This window comes from Fringilla coelebs (assembly GCF_963513975.1).
Source record: "Fringilla coelebs genome assembly, chromosome: 3".
Classification (NCBI taxonomy): domain Eukaryota; kingdom Metazoa; phylum Chordata; class Aves; order Passeriformes; family Fringillidae; genus Fringilla; species Fringilla coelebs.
This window is the reverse complement of record NC_140030.1, coordinates 5,843,420-5,865,810: the sequence shown is the minus strand read 5'-3', so window position 1 is coordinate 5,865,810 and position 22,391 is coordinate 5,843,420. Positions and strand designations below refer to the sequence as shown.

At 36.7% G+C, this 22,391-nt stretch overlaps 1 protein-coding gene across 3 annotated transcripts in view; it reads left to right on the top strand.

Moving 5' to 3' along the window:
- Positions 1–22,391, top strand: part of SUPT3H (SPT3 homolog, SAGA and STAGA complex component) — a 253,578-nt gene that overhangs the window by 184,883 nt on the left and 46,304 nt on the right. For all 3 annotated transcript variants that reach the window (XM_084203335.1, XM_084203336.1, XM_084203337.1), the window contains exons 7-11: positions 12,641–12,716; positions 15,354–15,466; positions 16,158–16,265; positions 16,726–16,914; positions 19,388–19,498. In XM_084203335.1, coding sequence (XP_084059461.1) covers positions 12,641–12,716; positions 15,354–15,466; positions 16,158–16,265; positions 16,726–16,914; positions 19,388–19,498 — 597 coding nt within the window. The remainder of the gene's footprint in view (positions 1–12,640; positions 12,717–15,353; positions 15,467–16,157; positions 16,266–16,725; positions 16,915–19,387; positions 19,499–22,391) is intronic.

Genomic DNA, 22,391 nt, shown 5'->3' with positions numbered 1-22,391 from the left:
GTTTAATTTTTAATTGCAATATTTTGAACTGAAAACGTTTTTTGCATTTTTCTGAGTAGGGCTATGTTACTATTTAATTATTTTTTTTCCATAGATCTTTGATTCACTTTGGAACCTCTCCACCTCCCTAAAACTCCCTAATCCTCCATTTCAGTTAGCCTAGATATCCAGGAAAAATCTAAATAGATGTCAGAAATCCCTAGAAATGTGAACAGGTTTTGACATTTCAAAAACTAAATAATTTTCATTTTCACATTAAATGTACAAAATTTCAAAGACCATCAATAGGAACATCAATCTTAACTGTGGCATATATTTAATATTTATATAGCTCATTTTGAACAGGAATTAAAGCTGAGGCTTTTTTTTCAGGAGGAACTCTTGCAAAGTTCTTGAATTCAAACCTTTTCTGCCTTTAAAAAACCAACTATAGCATAAAAGTAGAACCAAAAAATAAAAAAGAAGAATTCTCTCTATATGGTAGAGAGAATTCTTCTGTAATTGACTAAATATTTTGCATGCTGAATTGAAAGGTGCTAACTCCTTTGGAAGGGATTCTTTTCACTGTAAGCAATTTTAAGAATGTATGTTGGGAATTGTGTCCTGATGTTTATTTCTGTAAAAGACTGATTGAATGAATATTATATTCAAGAGCCATTATTAATGCAGCATTAAAAATTGTGTATCAGACACTGCAAATTTGAAAGATGAAAACTAAAATTCCCCAAATTTCTTTTTTTTTTTTTTTCTGACAGTCTGAATACTCTTTATGACACTTTTAATTGATGATTAGAAATAAAGCAGTGACTTCTCTCCTATGATGGGACTCAGAGGGGCTGTACTGATTTAGAAGAACTGAAAATCCCAGCAGTTAGTTTAATAGCTCATAATTAAATTTACAAATCAGGTTTCATTTAAATTAATTATTTTAAAGTGATTTAAATTTATGTAATTCTACAGTGTGCAATTACACTGAAAACTGTTGCTGTTGCTCTGAGTTTTATAATATTATGGCAATTTAAAAATGTTTCAAGATATTTTCTAATTATGCATGTGCCTCCAAATGAGGTAAAATTAGGCAAAGCTTTTTCTTAAATTCTGGAGTCATAGAATAAATGAAAGGAATAGAATAAACTGTAGTATCATAAATAAATATTTAGAAATACTCTTAGTAAATCAGTATATTCTACCTGAAATTTCATCATTATAGTTGTGATGCACTGATAAAAGTTATTTTTGTGGGTATGTGCAGTTAATATGAATTCAGATTTAGGAAAAGGAAAGTCCAGTAGTTGTATATTTAGACAGTACATCAAAATCCTTACTTTTGGAACTAAAACTAGCATCCCACAGTGAGCTCTATTTATTAATTAATGCTACATTATTGAGTGTAGCTGAGAATTTCAGAGGTCATTGGCATTCAAGTACTTTCTGAGGGATATGAAGATCTGTCTTCACTGAATCAAGTCTTGTTGCAAACTGAAGAATATTTAAAATAATCACATACATCTATGGAAGAGTAGAAGTCTGCTGTAGGGTTGAGCTGAGGTGGTGTTAACATTAGCTCATTATATCAACATTTGTAAGATTCATATTCTCCAGGGTTGTTTCTTTGGAAAGCTGCATATATTAATTATCAGTTTAAGCCATCAGCACAAGAACTGCCTTTGTCTGGGAAATATAAATAAAAATTTGTCAGTGGAAGATGAGGACTCTTTCCCACCTTAGAAGTGAAGGGAGTGTGTAACAAAGGCTGCAGAAGGCTGAATTTTCAGCTGAAAGTATTACTTTAATGGCATGTCCAATACTAAAAGACTTTAAAATATTTCACAAAAATGTTACTTCTAATGTAACATGGGTTTAAATTCTATATTACTTAAGCAAATATTTAAATATTATATTAGTTTTTCTGCATACTTGACATGAATATAATTCTACCTTCCTGCCAAGTATGTCAAAACCCAAATTCAGTTCCATTTGCCAGGGTAAATGTTTATTTTGTTTTCCCACATAATGTGCTCTTTAAAGTGTCACCAGGATACCAAATCTGATGGCTTTTTAATAGAGACACGGGGAGGTTTTTTTGCTTTCATTAGGAAACAGGAAAAACTATCAGTGAAGCTAATGGTAATGAACCCAGATACAGTAGATGCTCTTTGGTCTCCTTCCCCTCATCTCAGCACTTAAAAAAAAAAAGAAATTTGCATCAAAACTGATGTCATGGTACCTCATTTTTAATAAATGCATGAAGGGTCTGTAGTAGGAAGTGGTGCTGGCAGGGCAGAGCAAGAGACCAGGATATGCAGAACCATTTCTTCTCTCAAAGGTGAGCTGGGATGCATCAGTGAGGCTCCCTAAACAACTTTTTGGTTTGTTTTGACATGAAATGGGTGAGATTATTTAAGAGAAAGTTCCTGGGGAGGTCACTATTAAAAAACTGTGTTTGCTACTTTACTGTTTGTGTTACAGAATGTCACCCTACACTTGCATAGTTTTTCACCAGTCAGTGAGTTTTACTTTGATTTTCATGCTCCAATCTTTCCAAACTAAAACAATCTGTGTTCGTGAATTAAAATCTTGAATTTTTGCTTTTAAATAATATATCACTAAAGTTTCATTGAAAAGCTTCAGTTCTGCTTCTGGTGCAAAATGGAATGTAAGTGAGTTAAGTATTGCTGTGAGAGTTCCATACATTTTAAATAATTTTTTTCTTTTGTTTTTTCCTGTTTTTTTTCCAAAGAAGGGAATGGGGTTGTTTAATAAGAGAACTCCTCTAGTGGCTTTGGATGGTGAGGATTGTTTTGAATTAATGAGAGCATATGTTTCTTTGGTTTTATGTAAACGCTTAATAATTTTGTGGTATATTTATCAATGGGCATGGTATAAGAGACTAACTAAATAAATTGTTCCAAATTAGTCAAATTAGCTGATGGTTTCAATTAGCTTAATTCCAAATGCTAAACCATGTTGTTAAACCCCAGAATCTTCATGTTTTCCTTTTTTCTCTCTAACATTAGAAAGACAAAAGAGAAAGTAGGGTGAAAAAAAGAAGCATTTGCCAATTAAACAAACTGCCTTTGGGAAAATGATCTTATTATGATTCTATTTCTCATGTATATGGTGGAGATAGTTCTAATAAGGCTACTATGAAGACAAATTTGTATTTAAAGAAATGAAGAAACAATAATGAATAGCAGCGTAGAATTTTCTGCATAGTTAAAAAATAACAATATTCAATATTTCAATTAATTTTTTACAAAGGAAATATTCACGTCAGGCCAAGTTCTGTTCTCAGTGATGGGATCCCCAATTGAAAGCAAAAAGAGCATAATGCTTTTGTTCAAAGCCTATCACTTCAGACATCTATTTTTAAATAATTTTTTTATTCTCCTTTCCTTACTCATCATACCTGGCACATTGTGAGGTTTGACTGTGCTTTTTTACTCCTCCAGCCTGTGCAAGCTGGGAACACACAGCTATGGTGCATCGTGGCATCACCACACACAAGCTTTGTGCTACTTTATGATCAATCAAATAAAATGTCATCTTTGAAATGAGCCTGAAATATTATTAATTCAGCCTTCATTTGCCCTCAGCCATGCTTGGATGTCAAATTAGTAGCAGAACCCAGGAAGGAGTTCTGAATTTTGAGTCTGGTTCTCTTTTAGGTCAGGAAGTGTGAACTGTTCAAAAGACTGTTCAAAGAGTAGCCAATTTCAGCCAGTAGAGCTGAGACATCTCTCTAGTATAAATTGCTTTGAGAAATCACAGAATGGTTTGTGTTGGAAGGGATCTTAAAGATCTTACATTTCCAACCCTCTGCCATGACAGGGATACCTTCCACTATCCCAGGTTACTCCAAGGGCCATCCAACCTGGCCTTGGACACTTCCAGGGTTGGGGCAGCCACAGCTTCTCTGGACAGCCTATACCAATGCCTCACCACTCTCACAGGGAAGAATTCCATCCTAATATCCCATCTTACCCTTAACTCTGGCAGTAGGAAGCCATCCCCCCTTGTCCTGTGCCTCCATCCCTTGTCCAAGTCCCTCTCCAGCTCTCTTGGAGCCCCTTTAGGCTCTGAAGAGGCTCTCACGTCTCCCTGGAGCCTTTTCTTCTCCAGGCTGGACACCCCCAGCTCTCCCAGCCTGGCTCCATAGGAAATGTGCTCCAGCCCTCTGAGCGTCTTCATGCCTTCCTTGGGAACTGTTCCACCAAGGCCACATCCTCCTTTTATTGGAGACATGCACATCTCAAGCAATTCCTCCTGGTCACTGTTTTTCTAAGGAAAGCAATTCCTCTTTAGCTCAGTGTATGACTCACTTATTCCCTGAATTGTGTGATGTGATTTTTATCTGGAGTTCCATGTCTTGCAATTATCAAATTAGAAAGGCTTTTCCAAAAGACTAAAGCCCCAACCACAGAATTAGAGTCAGTGGTGTAAATACCACAAGTTGAGAAATGTCTCTGTGCTTCTGGTGTTAAGGAAGCAATACATTTTTGAGTACCACTCTGTATTGTTCTCTGGTTACAGCAGATTCTACCGCACAAAATTAATCTGAGTAATTTTGCATTCTTCAATCATATGCCAAGGAGAGAACATCCATGAGTATTTAGTACCATGTGTTTTAGTTTTAATTTATTAATTTTTATGTTTTCCTCTCAGATATTCATGAATACACTTACACAATTTCATCACAAAAGTTGATAGATTTGGACTTGTCAAGGAAAATGGCTTAGCTAAGCTGTTTATTCATGTATTCTAGGTGCAACCTTAAATTGGGGGAGGTGTTTGTAGGGTGGCACCTTACAGATATTGATGTTAATTGAAGCTTTGCAGGGGACTACAGATTCAGGGACTTCACCTCTAAGCTGTAAGACCCAATCTTGGCTTAACAAGTGGATTGCTGTACTGGACACCAAATTACTTATAAATACAGCAAAAAATGTGTGTCTTTTTCATTTGTGCATGTATGTTTTGCCATTATTTTGGAAATTAGTCTTTTAAAAAAAAAAATTAAAGAAGCAACCTAACTCAAAAAAAACCTCATTAATTATAAACCTTTTTCATTCTCTGACTGAAGGAGCATCACCTGCCAGGCATGCCTACATGGATATGCCTGTAGCATTATATTGCTTGTGAATCTCCTGCACAAGAATAATTGTAATTATTCTTGTGCAGGATAACAAAAGAAAGGCAAGCACTGTGAGAACTGGTTGTTCAACTGGGAATGAATACAAGACAAGTCTCTTTTATTAAGACCAAGGGAAAAGACAGAATTATAATTATAAAAAATAAGATAATTCAAAAGAATATGTATTTTTCATATGGCCTGAAACTTATTCTGCTTTCTGCCAGTCAAAATTTTCCTTAATCTTCTTATGATCCTCTTTTTAAAGTGAGGTTTCAGGAGGGCATTCCACAGTCTCTGTCAACACACCTGATTAACAGAGTTAACCTTGCAGGACAATGAATTTCATCACAAATGTTTCTTACTAGTATGTACCTTGGGTTCATGTCCTTTTCAACTTAGAGTGAGAACAATTCTCTTGAAGACTTCCTTTCATTTTTCATTTAACATTAGTGAAACTGTCAGAGAAAGATGTATTGATGATGAATATTTACAGGGCAGAGTTTTGCCATGCAATTTGTTTTAAAATTAGGTTTATTCTTTTATTTGCATTTACCAGTTAAAGCCAGTGAGTGAGAGAGGGCTGGTCCCCAGCTGTTCCCAAACTTCCCTACTGCTCAGTTTACAAACTTGACTGAATGTGTTTCTGAACAAGGCGTGCTCTACACTGAGTAATTCTGGCCATGTTGTGGCTGAGTGAATAGATAGGATATGTCTGGGAATTGAGTTTCACTTAAACTGAATATGTCTAGGATTGGTTGCTAGGTTAAATTGGGGATGAAACAACCCCCTTCACCTCCTGCCATTCCATTTGGATCAGTAGGAGCAGGACTGGATCTCCCAAGATCTCTCCTACACCTAGGATGGTGAGGAAGTGTGTGAGGTGTGTTTTGCCTGTATTTTGCCCCATAAACAGCCTTGGGGCAAAAGCCACTTCTTGAGTTTCTGGCCACAAGTCCAAACAGTGTGTCAGCTAAAGGAAATATTAAAAAAATAGAATGTGATGGCTGACTTTGGCTGCCACTAAGAGAAAAAATTTAAAGCTCAAGATGCAAAAGAGGCTCTTTGCTGTCTGTGTCTCCCACGCCTTGCAGTGATCCCTGTTTTGGTGACTGCAAGATTTACTGGTGAGGTGCTAAGGCTGTTTATATGAACCTCATTCATGAATGGATACAGAGTCAGGGTAAGGTTTCAGAGGAATGCTATCCAGAAGATATAAAGGTATCCTCATATTAACATGGTATGTAAAGTTTTTGATGTACAGCCAGATGGAAACCACAGGAAAGTGCTACAATGCCCTCAACCAGAAAAGTGAGGGAAGTCAGTAGTCTTGATATATTAACATATCAATATATCCCACATAACTTTTTTCATTTGGTAGCATAGTTTATCCAAAATTATTTTATGTTTTTTGGAAAGCACTGACAGAAGATAGCCATAAATTTAACACATAGTTTTACAAAATTCATGATGATGCATATTATAGAAGAAAAAAATATTTTCCTGTAGAAATCAAAGGTATTCCATGAAATGGAAATGTTTTGTTTCCAGGTTCCTGCCCAACATTTCAGGCTATCAGTAATAAATTGAGACAAGGAATTTGGATATGATATGGAACTAGTTCAAATAAATACTGTATGTGTAGATTTTGCATATGTTCAAGAGCAAAGTATTACAGGGGCTGTGAGTCTTTATCAGGAGGTCAGTTTTATTTATTCCTTAAGCAATGAGATCATGACTGCTGGGAATTAATCCATTCATTTTGTTATTGTCTGTGCAATTTCATTTGCTTTCTTTCTTCATAATTCCCTTGAAATTTTTACATAATCTTAAGTAGTCCTGCCAGCTCCCTTCCCCCCACTTATCTGCACATACTTTGCTGGATTACATGTTCCATTGTTCCAGGGAGATGAATGGAGTTAACTTTCAGCTGGGCACAAAGCTGCCCTTGTTTATTCTTGAATTGCTTGGAGATCAGAGCAGGAACTGAATTTACTGAGTCATTCTTTACTCTTGGCCCTGAAACAGAAGGTGTTGCCCTGTTGGTGCTGGTGGTGCTCACCCCTCATTAATCAGAGGAGGATTCATTTGGCTTTCTGGGGATGCCTGAGCTGTGCAGAGTAGACCTAATCCTGCATCCCTTGGGCTCCATTGCTGATGGCCACAGCTGATGAACTTCAGACAAATTCATAGATGTCGTTCATTTGACATTTTAAAAACTGAATTCAGGGTGAAGTTGCTCACTGAAAGTGTCTAATGTATTTTTTACAATAAAAAGACTTTAGATGACTAATTAGGTCTTCAGTTCTTCAAGTAAATTCCATCTTTTGGTCTCTGGACAGAAATTCTATAAAGATTATAGTTTTAAAGTATATTTCAATTAATATTTAATATTTATTTATTCACCCTTTTCTTCTTGTCATTTAAAGTTGTAGATCCTTAAAATCTCTGTTACATTTGAGATTTTTAAGGTTTTCAGAGGTTTAACTCTGTATATTGCAGGGAATTATAATATGGTGGAGAAAAAAGCAAAACTGTTTTTACTCTGAAAATACATTAAAATTGAGATCAGCTTGGTCTACCAGAAAAAGACCTCATTTTTTCTTCTAATATTGGGAACATTGTTCTAATGAGATGAGCACTCAAAACCTTTATTAAAATCAAAGGCCCTAAGTTTGCTATACAGATTTGTTCAGTTACAGAATGTATGGTATGTTCTGTAAGAGGGGGACCAAAAAAGCCCTGGATGTGTGTACTTTATAACCAAATCAAGTATTACATTACAACACCTATTAATCTTTCCCCAAAAGATATTTTTATTTTCTGTATAAGACTCTGAGTAAGCTTAGACTTCAAAAATGCTTACTCTTAAACCCCCCCCTTTTTTTTTTCTTTGTTTCCCAATTCGAGGGATTCTCAGAACAGTAAATACCTTTTTTCCTCTATGTAACAGAAGTCTTCAGATAGTGATAATCCTCAGATAATGTCAAAATTCAGAAGACTAAAAATGTGTTTTCTGCATATTATTTAAATACTTCAATGTCGAACTGCCTTGTGCTTGATTTCTCAGGTTTTGGGGTTGTGGGTTTTTTGGTGTTTTTTTATTTTGGGCTTTGGTGGTTTTTTTTGGTGTTTTTGTTTTTGTTGTTGGTGGCTTTTTTAAATCCTGGTGATTTTTCACAGAATCACAGAATGGTTTGGGTTGGAAGAGGCCTTAAAATATCATCTTATTCCAACCCCCTGCCATGGCCAGGGATTTCTTCCCAGGCTTCTCAACCTGGTCTTGGACCCTTCCAGGGATGGGGCAGCCACAGTTCCTCTGGGCACTCTGTGCCAGGGCCTCACCACCCTCACAGGGAATATCCCAGTGTCAGTGTGAACCATTCCCCCTTGTCCTGTGACTCTATCCCTTGTCCCAAGTCCCTCTCCAGCTCTCTTGGAGCCCCTTTAGGCACTGGAGGGGGCCTTAAGGTCTCCCTGATCCTTCTCTTCTCCAGGTTGAACACCCCCAGCTCTCCCAGCCTGGCTCCATAGGAAATGTGCTCCAGCCCTTGTAGCATCTCCACTGCTCTACAACAATTCAGGCCTTGACCACCCTGCAGTTTTTGTCCTCCCACCCCTGAGCTGTCAGGCACAGCACACAGTGCCCTGTTATTCTCTAGTCTAAATAATAAATAATTTATTTAGAATTCTATTCTGGCAATATCAGCCCTTTCAGGGCAGCTTTGGTTTTCCCTGGGGTAGTGACCTGGCTGCTTTGAAACCCTGATAGGCCCACAAGGAGAGTTCTTGAGCAGAGGGAATCAGGAATCACTCCACAAGATGAGTATGTGAGGGTTTGGGAAGCCAGCACCTTCATCCCAACACTGCTGCCAAGCACAGGGGTGTCCAGCCATGCCACATATGTTTTTCAAATGTTCCAGCTTAGCAGCTCCTGGGCACAATTCCTCCAAACATGGAGCAGTCAGTGAGCAAGTTAACATTTGGCCTCCTGCCTTCTTCCCCCCACACAAAGAGCTTTGTATGTCAAGTGCGAAAGCTTCAAAACGGAATAAAAATAAGATTATTTTTCATCCTGGATGGTTGGTGACAACGTGCAACTCTTTACCTTTTTCTTTCCTTTCCCTTTTTAGTTCTTTATGCTGAAAGAAAGATATAATGCACCACATTTTTGGAAGACTAAGCAGACGTTTACTGTGCCAGGTCCTATCTACTGCATCCTTCAGCATGTTCCAAGGAAAGCATGCAAAGTATTTTAACTCTGCAGTACAGCACATAACTCAGCTTCTTAACTTCTTAGAGTCGCTAGTACTACTAGAGAGGGAGTAAAAACTATCTATTTTTAATTCTTTTGATAAACCAGTTGAGCAGTGTCATTGCTGCCTTTTGTTGTATCTGCTTCATTTTTTGAAGCAGGGATGAGATAGAAGAAAAATAAAAATGCTGCTTGTGGTCTTGAGAAGTGAAGGGGAAAAAGATGTTGTCTTTGGGTTGATGTTTCCTTAAAGATGATCCATCTGTGCCACTCATCTCTTCATCTCTGCTGCATTTGATGGTTATTTATAGACTATTCTAAAACTGGGAGGACTGAAGGAATGTTTGTCTTTATCCTTCAAACTGTGAGGTTCCATGCCATCATGTGAGGGTTCTTTTGTTAAAATGAATTAGGAAAAAAAGTCCAGTTATTTATGACAAACACTCTTTTATTTGGTGGCGGTTTAGAGCGTCATACTGGAATCCACCTCTTTATTTTAAAGAGAGAATTGAAGGAAGAAAATAATTCTATTTCACATATATGTAAGTAATTTTGCTAAATAAAAATATTTTTATGGAGAGAAAGCAATTGAAAGTATTTATTTAGTATATAAGAACAACATTAAATCCAGTGTTTGGACAACTACTGTATACAATTTGTAGAGAGAAATGAAGTTCCTGTTGGAAAAATCCCTCAGCAGCACCTTTCTTTTAATAAGCCTTTGAGATTTTTCACTTAAAAGGAAACTTGTAATACTTATAATGAAACCTGTAGCCTTTGACAGTCTGCTTTTTCAGAGCTTTGTCTATTTGCTGAGAGTAGCCATTGCTGAATCATTTAATTTGACATAACTGCTTTTGGAATTAATCTGTTTTTTCTCTATCCATATTACATTATGGGATGCCTGTGAAAGTTAAAGTATCCTTCTCAAATTTTCACATGTTGGTGTTTTTTTATCATCTCAGGTAGGACTTTGAAGAATAATTCCTCACATTACCATGTCATATGATTTTGTTTTTCCATGCCTTCCTTGTTGTTTCAAGGGGTTTTAAATCCCTGGGAGGGCTGGATGGAAAGGGTAATAACCAATGGCTTAACATGTGGGTGGCAACAGGAAAAAAAAAAAGGATTACAGAATTTACATTGCAAAAAAGCCTAGCTTTTAAAATTAATTGAGGAAGATATCTCTTAAGTATGTGAAAAATTAAACCCCAAATTAGAGGCTTTTATAAAGCATAAAGTAAAATTTCATGAGGAATTCTAGGACTCCTATTTCTAGGATGTATTATGTGAGAAGTGTCCTGTGCTATGCAGAAGTTCAGATTAGATTATCTCTGTGTTGCCTTCTGTTTTCAAAAGTATAACTGAATTAATTCAGGGGCAAAGTTGAGTTCTGTAATGGGTTGAAGTTACAGCATGGATTGTGAAAATTATTTTTAAAGGAATAAAAACTCAGTTTAGACTTAACATCTTGTTGGAATGGATTAACTGAAAATTTTTACTAATATGAAATGGCAGCTCCTCAAAATGTAGTCAGTTTGCCAGAGCCATGCATAGAAGTGGAAAATGCCTGTGTAGAAAAATTTCTACCATAGTGACTAAAGGTCCAAATATAGTTGAAATGATTGATTGGGTAGAGAAGAAAAGAAAGAACAATACAGGTGTATTCCTGGTCAGCTTGTGGTTTAGTTCACAGCTAAATTGAACACGTTGACTGTGAAGCCAATCTCATAAGTGAAGAGTTGGATGGTTGTAGGAGAGTGACCTAAAAGGCATAGAATAGAGAGAGAAACTGTGAATTTGAAGTGCTAATTTTATTTAATTGTTTTTCCCCCTGATTTGAGAGCTGATAAAGCCAAATGCAGCAGGTTGTATAGCATGAAGCCATATATATACATATATGTATGCACACTTACACATCAAATCTAATTAATCAGATTAAAGAACTCTGTGATTTTGATTTAATCAGATGTAAAATTGTTCAGGGTGTCAAATTCATGTTTATGTGTGTGTTTTTCCCCTTGCTTTTCGTCCTGGGTGTGAGCACACCTGTACTTTTCAATCTTTGTATCTGGTTTCTTGAGATTCATGGGCTCACTGGACAAGCACAGTCTCAGTGCCATCAGCCCCTCCTGACGTCACTTTGTATCTGTAGTGATAGCTTAGGTGTGATTTACTAATTGAATTAATTTGGAAGACACTTATATTCCTTTCCTTGTGGTTTAAAAAAATCTGCTTGATTGAGAGATTGGATTAATCTGTCTGCTTCTGAAAGGGACAATCCTTCTTTTTAATCTTAACTACTGCTTCCTGCCTCAGATGCACGATGGGTTTAGTCTCTTGTGGAGACCAGATCTTTACCTTGTGAAAATCACTCCTGCTCTGTTGAAGTAAACAGAACTCAAGCACCTGCTCAGACCTTACCATGGACTTAAGTGCTGGTTCAACCATGATTCAATTACAGCATCCTGTATATGTGGAGGGGATGGTGTGCGTAGTGTTTGTGGTTTTGTAACTTGACTCTTTTAAGATTCATTCTCTTGCTTGTCACTGGACTCCATGTGAAATATATTCTTAAATGCAGTAGTGAACATTTGAAGATATTTTTTGTCCCACATGCTCTAATTCAATCTAATTCCTTTCTTTTCCTTAAGTGTTCAGAAGTATAAAACTTGAAGCGTAAAAAATTGAGAGTGAAAAAAAAAAAAAAGAAACAGACACATATACCATTTCTTTATTACTGTGTATTGAGGGTGGGAAGGGACACCTCAATTCCCCTCTCTGTCTGGCACATCAGTGGGATGGAATTTATTAATTTCACAATTTAGAAGTGCACAGGTTCAATTCTGCTCAGTGCAGAATGTGTTGGCCTCGGTCCGGAAGAACATTTTACTTTTCTGGTCATCTGTAAACACAGAGGCAGAATACTCATGTGCTTCAGTTTAAACATGTATCTTGGTCAGGGCAGCAGTGCTCAGCACCTCTCTCCTCTCAGCCCTCACCACTGGGCTGGGTGAGCAGTGTGCAGGCAGGTTTTGAAAATAGGAAGTGACATTCTCCTCTGGGAAATGTAACTCACAAGACTAATAACCCATCTGTGGTTTATATTTCTGCATCTTGACTTGCTTAATGCATGTTTAATTTGGGAGGGTTGCTTCAAGGTTGTGGCAAGTGCGCTTTGGTGCTATAATTTCTGTTGTGGAATGCAGTCTTGTTGGAATAAGGTACATCATGTACTTTTACTCTTTTGTCAGAGAGCAGAAAGACAAACACGAGCCATGGACTCAGTCCAGTACGCAGAATTCTGTGAAAGTCGGCAATTGAGTTTTTGTAAGTATTATAATAGCTGCACTATATTAAGATGTTTGATTATTATTTCATTTAATAGAGAGCACACCAGAACCTCATGTTTTTTGAAAGCGCTTTTGTTTCATCCACAGTAATAAAACTTTAAATTCTTTGTCTGTGTAACTCCTGGGAACAGTTAATTTAGCACAGTTTCAGGCCGTCAGGCAGAGTATTTTATTTGAATATTTACCAAGCTTTCTATGTGCTCAAATACTGAGCTGGTGGTGATGACTGCAAAGACAGGACTGGTGAGGAGTTAATAGATTAAAACCACCCTTGCCTGAAGTCTGTCGTGGCGGTGCTAAAGTCTGCACAATAACAAAGTTTCATGGCTGCAGGTTTTTTGGAATGCCTCTAAAATTAGAGAAGAGCAGTAAGTTTTGCTTTTATTTCCCCATCCGCAGAGACACAGAGAACTTACTAAAGAGTCTTTTCTATTTTAAGCTGTAAGCTCCTGCTGTGGAATTTATTCACCATTAGCCAAGTTCATCAGTATACGCCATTCCAACACTAATAACATGATGACAGAATTAGGGCTTTACTAGCACTGAAAACCAACTTACTAGAAGTACTTGTGGGCCACGACTATAATGAGCTGTAAATTAATGGCCTTGATCATGTAGTAAAACATCATTACAGAGGTGGTTAAGTGATGACTAAGGTTTTAGTTCAAAAGTCAGAGAAAAGGAGGTGAAGGAGCCAGTAAAAATCTTGACAAAACAGCACATGATCCTACAACACAGACTGGAACACAGTGGTGTCGTTAAAGGAGACCTTATCATGTTCTTCCTTTTAAAGTCAAAGAAAAAGTGACTCATTTATGGCAAATAAATGACACATTTGAGATACTGTTCTCCATCAGCCAACATAAGAAAACATGTTTTGTAAGCATTTCTTTTTCTAAGTCAATGTTTTTATGTTTAGTTATAATTTGGCATCACACATCTGTGAACCATTAGATAAATGATACTTAAGATTAGGGTGACTTCAGGAAATGAGAGGTTTGTGATAAAGTCATTTTTAAAACCCCAAAATTGTCATTTGGAGACAGAACAAATAAAAATCTTAAATTTTCAAAATAAAATAGAATGTTGCTGACCAAGAGATTGTGATCTATAAAAATATCTGAGTGTTATTTTCGCAGCATTTTTAAATGACCATGTCTATACAGTTCTTTTTCACTGACATTTAATGTCATTAAAGAAAAAGAGAATTACAGTGGTTAGAAAATAGTACCAAGAGAGACATGGGCACAAATTGAATTGCACAAAATGAGCTCAATTAGACAGAACATACTGAAGGCCATGCTGAACATTTTCCAAAGGCTTTTTTTACTTGTTTATTTCAGTAAAAATTGATTGTGTTACTATGTTTAACAAAGTGTATTGCTGTAATATAAGCCCATAAAAACTGTGTAAAGAGAACGAACCTGAAAGGGACTTAAAGAAACCTGTTCTAAAAATATATATAAATAATCACAGCTCCAGATATTTCTGCACTTTTAAAGACAGGCAAAAGAAAAGGTCCCTCAAAGGATTAAGAACTATAGAATTGAAAACTTAAATTCTAGGTAACATTTTGTGATCATTTTATCACCTTCACACTTCTCGTGTGTCTTTCTTTTTTTTTTTTTTTTTTTTGTTTGTTTGTTTTTCTTTCTTTAGTGAGGCAATGTAGCCTTTCATTGACCCTTTTTCTGTTTAACACCTGACTTGTCTGTAGCTTTTTAGTTCTGATTGAAAACTCTTTTTCAAAGAGTTGTTTCCTCTTCCTTCAGATGATTTTTCCACCTTGTTTTGGTGGAAAAATTCAATACTTCAATTTGGTTGTCCTGTCACACAAAGAGCCCTCATTAAGATCTCTGTCTCAGAACCTCCTTTATGTCCACAGATTTCTATGATCTTTTTGTCCACCACTGACCTAAGTAAGATCATCTTCTTTTTTTCTTACTCTCCAAGGAAATATTAAATTTCAGTATTGCATATTTTTTGCTGCCTTTTTTCTAAATCGATCTCACCCATTACCAGTGTGAAGTTCTTGTATGAGTGTTGATTTTACATCTATCCTTATTTCTGTATATCCAATGCACACTTAAAAACCACTCTTGTACAAATAATTTTGGCTCACCCATCAGCACCTCAGCCCTTTAAAGTTAACACCAGCACTTCCAAGTTCTTCTGTCCTTCATTTGTCTTCGGTATTGTTAATACAATTATATCAATTTTATCTGGACTCATATTTGTGTTGATTTCTTCTAGTGTTTTTTTAATTCATCAAAGGTGTGATGCAATAATTTTATTTATTTTACAGTAATATATTCTTAAGCAAGTTTGTCTGGTCCACACTCCTCTGAGGTTGACCCTTCCTTGTTCTGAAATCTCCTGTGTGATCAATTATCTTGTTTTTTCTCTTTATTCCATGTGCTTATGGGTCTCCAAAATGTATGAAATAATACTCTTTCCCCACTGGTTCCATTTTGATAATTCCTTCTTTGGCCAATCAAATCACACTCACACTAATTGCTTGAGTTTTGCAGTATTTCTGCCACCAAAAAAAAAGGATTATTTTGGCCTATCTGTCATTAACTTTTCTTTTTCCCCTTATGGTTTTAACTGACAGCAAAGAAAGCATCCAAGTTCCGTGACTGGCTGGACTGTAGCAGTATGGAAATAAAGCCAAATGCAGTTGCAATGGAGATTTTGGCATATTTAGCATATGAGACTGTGGCCCAGGTAAGGGACTGATGGAACTCTAGTGAAAATGAATTAATTACTCTTGGAGGTACTTAAGCCTCAGGGTCTGGGTTGTCAGCCCCTTCAGAAATACAGTCACTACTTCAGCTCTCCAAGCCCACTGGATTCCTGGAGTCATGGGGTGGTTTGGGTTGGAAGGGACCTTAAGGCTCATCCAGTTCCAGCCCCCAGCCAAGGGTAGGGACACCTTCCATGAGACCAGCTCAAAAATCCAGGCTGTCTTTCAATTTGCTGTGTGACAGATGTGTGCTCTGCTGTGTTCATCCATCTCATGCACCAACAGAAATGTTTTATAATGGCTGCAGGAGAGAGGGGAGTCCAGCACGAACCTTTTTCAAGTCCAAACTGAAACCACACACTTTGCTATGTGACCTTTGGCAGTGCACTGAGGCTCATTCAATCCCATTGCACAACTGGATTAGAAAGAAGGATTTCCTGGAAAACAAAATGTTACTTGAGTGCCAAGCCGAGCCCTCTTGGGTAGATAGATTGCTCCATATATTTACAGAAGTGGAAGAGAAAGGATTTTTAGGCTGAAATATGTGAATGCCTTTATTTTCATCTGAGAAACACTGAGAATATTCTGCTTCAACCCACAACCCTCACTCTCCCATTGTTACAATGTCATTTTAGTCCCATGTGAGTAACCTCACCTGTTTTGCCCCTCCAGCTGGTGGACTTGGCCCTTTTGGTTAAACAGGACATGACTCCCAAAGCTGGTGACCCATTCAGTCATGCCATATCTGCCACCTTCATACAGTACCACAACTCTACTGAGGTAAAATTTGCTTTTTCACATATTAATGCATTTTACGTTTTGCTTGTAAATGTATTTTCTTCCAAAGTTGTCATTATTGAATGTGGTATTGGTACAGACTTCTGTTATGGAGTTTATGAACTTTGAAGTTATGGATTTTGATGGAAGTATATTAAATTATAATTCTTAGCAGTGCCTTTATAATTAAATAAAAATCTTCTGTTCTTGGGTGAAAATTTCTTCTCTCTGTGTTCAAGGCTTTCTTGCAGATTCAGAGATTAAAGTTTTCAAAATTGGCAAGTGCACTAAGTATTGGGTGGCACTCATTGATATTATACAGATAATAGAGTAACTTCTAGAATGAAAAAAACAAATTCTGTATTGCATCTCTTCCAACAGGGAATCTGAGAAGGAAATAGATGGAGTGGGGTTTATTTGTGATTTGATTATATTGTGGCTGTTTGACATCTTGCTTTTACAGCCACATCTCTTAGGGCAGTCTACGAGTGTGAAGACCAGTCTTGACTCCCCTGAGAACACACCACCCCCTACACCCACCCCACCAGCATCAGCAGGGCAGCAACACCTTGGGAAAACCACCTCAGGAGCCTTGGGAAACGGTGGAATTGGACAGGACTCCACCAAATCCAAACAAAGGAAAAGAAAAAAGGTATTTGGTGCACAATCCAGTGGGAAAAAAAATACAAAAGAAAAAGTAAAACCCAAAACATTCTAAGGAAATCATCACAGAAATACAGAATGTTTGGGTTGGAAGGGACCTTAAAGATCTGCCAGTTCCCACCCCCTGCTATGGGCAGGGACACCTTCCACTATCCCAGGTTGCTCCAAGCCCCATCCAACCTGGCCTTGAGCAGTTCCATGGACGGGGGCAGCCACAGCTTCTCTGGACAGCCTGTGCCAGGGCCTGACCATCCTCACAATAATGGGTAATAAAGTAAATAATGTGTCTTGACTTAAATATTAATTTAAACCTATATCATATATTAATGGTCTTTGTCACTGTAGGGCCAAATGTATGGTTTGGTGTTTTTTTCTATCCCAATTATGCTAAATTTTCCTAATAATGTCTGCAAACTGAATTTTGTTAAGGTGACAACTGCTGCTTCTACAATAACCTGCTCCTCTACAGGCACAGCAATTGTCACCACCCCAAATGATAGTCCCCTTCTCTGACAGGGGCAGCAAGCACAGGTTTTAAGGGTCAGAATACCAGCAAAATAGGCAAAGAGGTGCTTGTGATCCTCCTGATCCCAGCAGCCTGAGGTGACTGCCACCCTTGCTTTTAACAACTTTGCCTGACTTGCTTCATTGTTATACCAGTTCTTTGCATTCAAGCTAAATATTTGTTAGCTTTGCATAAAACAGGGATATCTCACATTCAGAGTATGCAATATGTGTTACAATTCTTGTCTGCTGTTGCAGAGTCTTGGTGTTCTGAGAGGGATATATGTACCTAAAACCCACAAGAGAAATCAATGTGATTAAATAAACCGGATAGGAAAACTTGTGCTGGTCACTTGGGGCTGTTTTGAAGAAATGTGATGGCAGTGCTCATTTTGCTGAAAAGCAGTGAAATGACTTGGGATTTTATCAAGTGTTTTATTATTAAAAAATACTCACTTTTCAGGGTAAAACTCATTATTTCTACACTGCTAAGGTGGAAAAAATGTATTTTCTCCTTCTGGTGTCATCAATGCTGTGGATAGTCCTGAAGTGTTCAGCTTCCTCCTGTCATTATTATACAGTGGTTAGAAAGCTTTTAGTGAATCCTGGAAGGACTTCTGCTTTTTCCTCTTCCTTTTTTATGTTGTATTTAATTGTTTTCTTCCTGTGGCTGATTTTCATTATAATTCCTAGGAACAGAAATTTAGCTGAGGTGTAGTTTTTGATGCATTATATTTCATTGATCCTGAGAGTTTATTTTAAGTTTTTAGTGTTTGACTAAATGCCTTTAAAAATAATTATATTCCAAAAAGTACACAGTTTTAATTAAATGTTCTCATTACTTAGTCAATTTCCTTAGGTATCTACTGGATATAAATGTGGCAAACAAGTTTTAACTTGGTGAAAAATACTATTTTTAGACCATGAAGGCCCAGTCCAGCAGAAAACATTTGAGTTTCATATTGCCTTTATGGATGTCAATCAGCAGGAGAAGAATCTGCCATTATATAATGAATAATTCTGTGTGTACTCACAGACTCAGCGCTCTTGAAAATGAAACATTTTGTAAAAAACATCCCAAGTTTGAAAGCATTAGGATATGATGTGAATGTATGAGGAAGCCATGGATGTGTGTTCATTAAACTTCAGTATATAATTAAAGTTTTTGTCATTCTCAGTGCACTCACTAATACAATTTTCATTCATTTATTGCCAAGCAGCCATCATCAGATAAGTCATCTGAATTCTGGCAAGCAGCTGTGTCTAGGTGGAGCCTAAATCAAGATTTCAGGTTGACTAGCAAGGAGAAAAGAGTAACTTCTCTTTTAAAATCCCAGGAAAACTATTGTACAATCTGCCAATAGCGGTGAATTCTTATTTTTACATATTCAGGGTCCATAATCAAAAAAGTCACTTGAAATTTTAAAAGTTTCCAGTTTGAGGTAATTAAAAATTGTTTGCATCCTTCTAACACCCTTATGTCACATATTTCAGCTTCAAATTTCAAGTTGATACTATTCAATGGTGATTTTGGTGTCAGATTGCTTTCCACTTCAGGTGCTTGTTCAATATTTTCCCCACCCCTTGACATCATAATAAGAGCCTGAAATGTTTTAAAAATAGTTTCTGTGGTTATTGCAGTATGACTTATATGACCCTTTCATTTTAGTTTGAACATTTTCTGCTCTTTGCAATTGCAACATAGAGCAGCACTAGGTGAAAGATTTAAAAGGACTAACATGGTGTTCTTTGGGTCTCTTAAGCAAAGTTCATGTAGAAGTCCTCTTTAATTTGTTAATAGCTTTTTTTCTCTGATGTAGTGTGTGGCACCAATGATGTGTATCCTCAGAGAAAAAAAAAATGGTCCATTTTATAAAGGTTTATTTTCATACTTTATGCACTGTAGGTCTGTTGTGTGTTTTTGATTTAGTAACAATTTATGTGTTTTTCTGTTGCAGAGCACTGCAGCCTGTGGGATGGAGGCTCAAAGTGATGCCATCCAGCCCAGCCACATCAGAGAGGCCATTCGACGCTACGGCCACAAGATTGGCCCCCTTTCCCCATTCACAGTACGTAATAACAGAGTTATAAAAAGTTATATTTATAATCTTAAAGAACTCTGATTTTCAAGTGGTCAAATGAAGAAGCTTTGGAATTGTTGAGAGCAATTTGTGGTGACTGTAATTTTCTTTATAAAAGTGGCATAATTCTCTTGGGAAATAAAACTTAGTAATTTCTGTCTCTTTTTTGGAAAGAGAAAAAAAAAGGTTTTTTTCCTTTCAAATATTATTTTCTTTCAATTACAAATTATGCTTTTTTGTTAGTGCTTGAATTTTCTGTTTTTCCAAAGTTTAGGTTTACAGTTATTTTAAATTATATGTATTCCAATATGGTGAAGAGCACTTTATATTCTAAAATTAGTTTGGTGTCAGATGCTGCTCCTATTGGATGTGGAACTCTCAAGTGACACATTTACGGTTGGGGAAAGAAGAGAATGGGTTTTTTTAGACAACTTTGAACCTCCACTGAAATGTAATAGAACTGATCTTGTGGTAGAACACTGATGGGTTCTGAGGTTTTGCCATCATTTTTTCTATGCAAATTGCAAATCCATTGTTCAGAGCAGCCAAATAAATTCTTTATTCTCAGCTGATGAAAATGCAAAAGCAGTCTATCTCCAGTGTCATAAATTGGGGTAATTTTCTTCTCATCTACTGATCTGTTTGGCATTTATCCTGCTTACCTCAGAATATTTAGAAACTAGAAAATTTCTGCATTTAAAAAAATAATGAATCTCAAAGAAATCATTATAGGAAAAAACAAACAAAATCCACCAAACAGGTCCTCAGCTCCTAAAAATCAGGAAGAAATTGTCCAATTTCTGAGAGATTTTAGGAGATTTAGGAATTTCGATGAATTAATTTACATAAAAGCAATGCAGAAGTATATGAAGGTCATAAGTATAAAGGAAATAGTGAGATTTCAGAAGCAAGGAACAAGAGAAGAGAAAAGTTTTAATTTTATTAGTTATAATTTTCCTAGTGCTAAAACTAATCAATGTTTTTATAGATGGCAGTGAAAGTTTGATTTATTAACGATAGTCAATACACAATTGCTATGAATTGTCTTTATGTAACTTTGCTTTTCTCTTTTACCACTCAGAAATGCTAGATTAATATCATGTAAAGTGTTAGATAGAATTTCCAGTCCAAAACAGAAAAATGTCTTTAGCAGAAGTTTGCTAAGTAGTAGTGGTAGTTAAGAATATGGCAATAGCTTCTGAAAGCAGAGAATGTATTTAACTTTATTTTAAAAAAGTAAAGAGCTCACATGAACAGCTGAAGAAAGGTGAATCTTCCCTGCCTGACCCTCACTAAAAGTGCTTTGGTCAATTATTAACCAAAGTTCAAATTTTTTCTTCAACCACAAGGTATAATAAAATACCCTGGTTTGGGTTGGGGTTTTTTATGTCCTCCACTCCTGTGAACTTCCCAAACAGTGCAACTGAACAATTTAATTTGTTAACATTACCTACAGTCAACGTGGTTGATGAGAGGAGCAGATCTTGTTCCCTTTGAACAAGCCAAGAATAAGAGGGAATCTTGGGTCAGCTTCTGGATGTCTACAGATGTTGTAGAGCTGTAACTTGATTCTGCTTTTAATGAGAAGGCTCAGGAAAAGTATTTTGAGAGGTATTGCAGAGTCTGCATTTAGGTCCTTTCCCCTGTGAGTTCCCTCATTGGAGTTTTGGGGAGAGACCTGGCAATGACAATTGTCCAGGCAGCAAACAGAAACTCTGGGTCTTAATTTGACACAAATGTGGATGGAGCACCAAGTACCCTCTGCAATCTGCATTAATGCAGATTTCCAGCACAAATACAATTTAATGATGGCCAGATCTGGTGGTGTCTGTATAACCAAACCTGAGGAAATTAATTAACAGAAGTGATGCAGATTTTTATGTAATCAGGCATGGCCATTTCCTCAGATCTCAGCAGAAGAACCTGTGGGACAGAGCCCATGTAGGCAGTGCAAAACCTTGGTAAAATACTAGAAGTCTGAGCTGTTCTCTGCAATGTCTGAGGGGAAAATTGTATCAGAAGGGTCTAAACCCTGACTGAACTCTTTGAAGCAGCTAGAAGGGGTATTTTCATGGATCAGAGCTATAACCAACAGACTGGCAGTTGTCAAGGGGCTGCTGCATTCAGAAAGTTCATATCTGAACCCAAACCACCAGGGGATGGGTTTCTAACAGGAAAAATGAAATTTAACAGTTGTGTTGTCCTACACAAGGATGGATGATGTGGAAAGAGAGCTGCCAATTGCTTCCCAGCAGTTCTTATGGAAAGCCACTTTTTAAAAAAGACAGTTGAGGAGTGAGAAAGCTTCATGGTTTTTCAAGCTACTGAATAGCTCAGCCCCAAACATAGAATTTAGATTTAATTTCTGTAAGAAGAAAATATAGGAGAATGTTTTGTTTTTAAAAAAGTACATATACTTCTGTTTTCTTAAGATAATAATTATGTATTTGTAGAGCTCAGTGATACTTTTTTTACATCTTTCCCTGTTTTGCTGTTTGATCATGATTGTCACTCTTCCATGTGATTTGGTGATAAGTGTTCCTAAGGAGTTGGTTTTGGAAGAAGAGTTAAGCTATACAATTTATTCTTTAGCAGCATTTGATGAATGTTGGTTTGGATGGAAACAACACTTTGAAAGTTTTATAATCATATGTTAAATGAGAACTAACATTAAACCAGTGAAAATGATCCCTTTGCATTTATTTTGACCTTAATAGTTATGTCAGAATGACTAACATAATTAGAGCATTTAGGTTTTTTCTCCAAGTGCAAGCCACAATGGAAAGCAGCAAGTGTACTCTGGATTCTTTTGCATTGTATCATGTCTAAGGTAGTTTAGACATATGTTTTATCTAAATATTTTCAATAAACAGTATTGGGT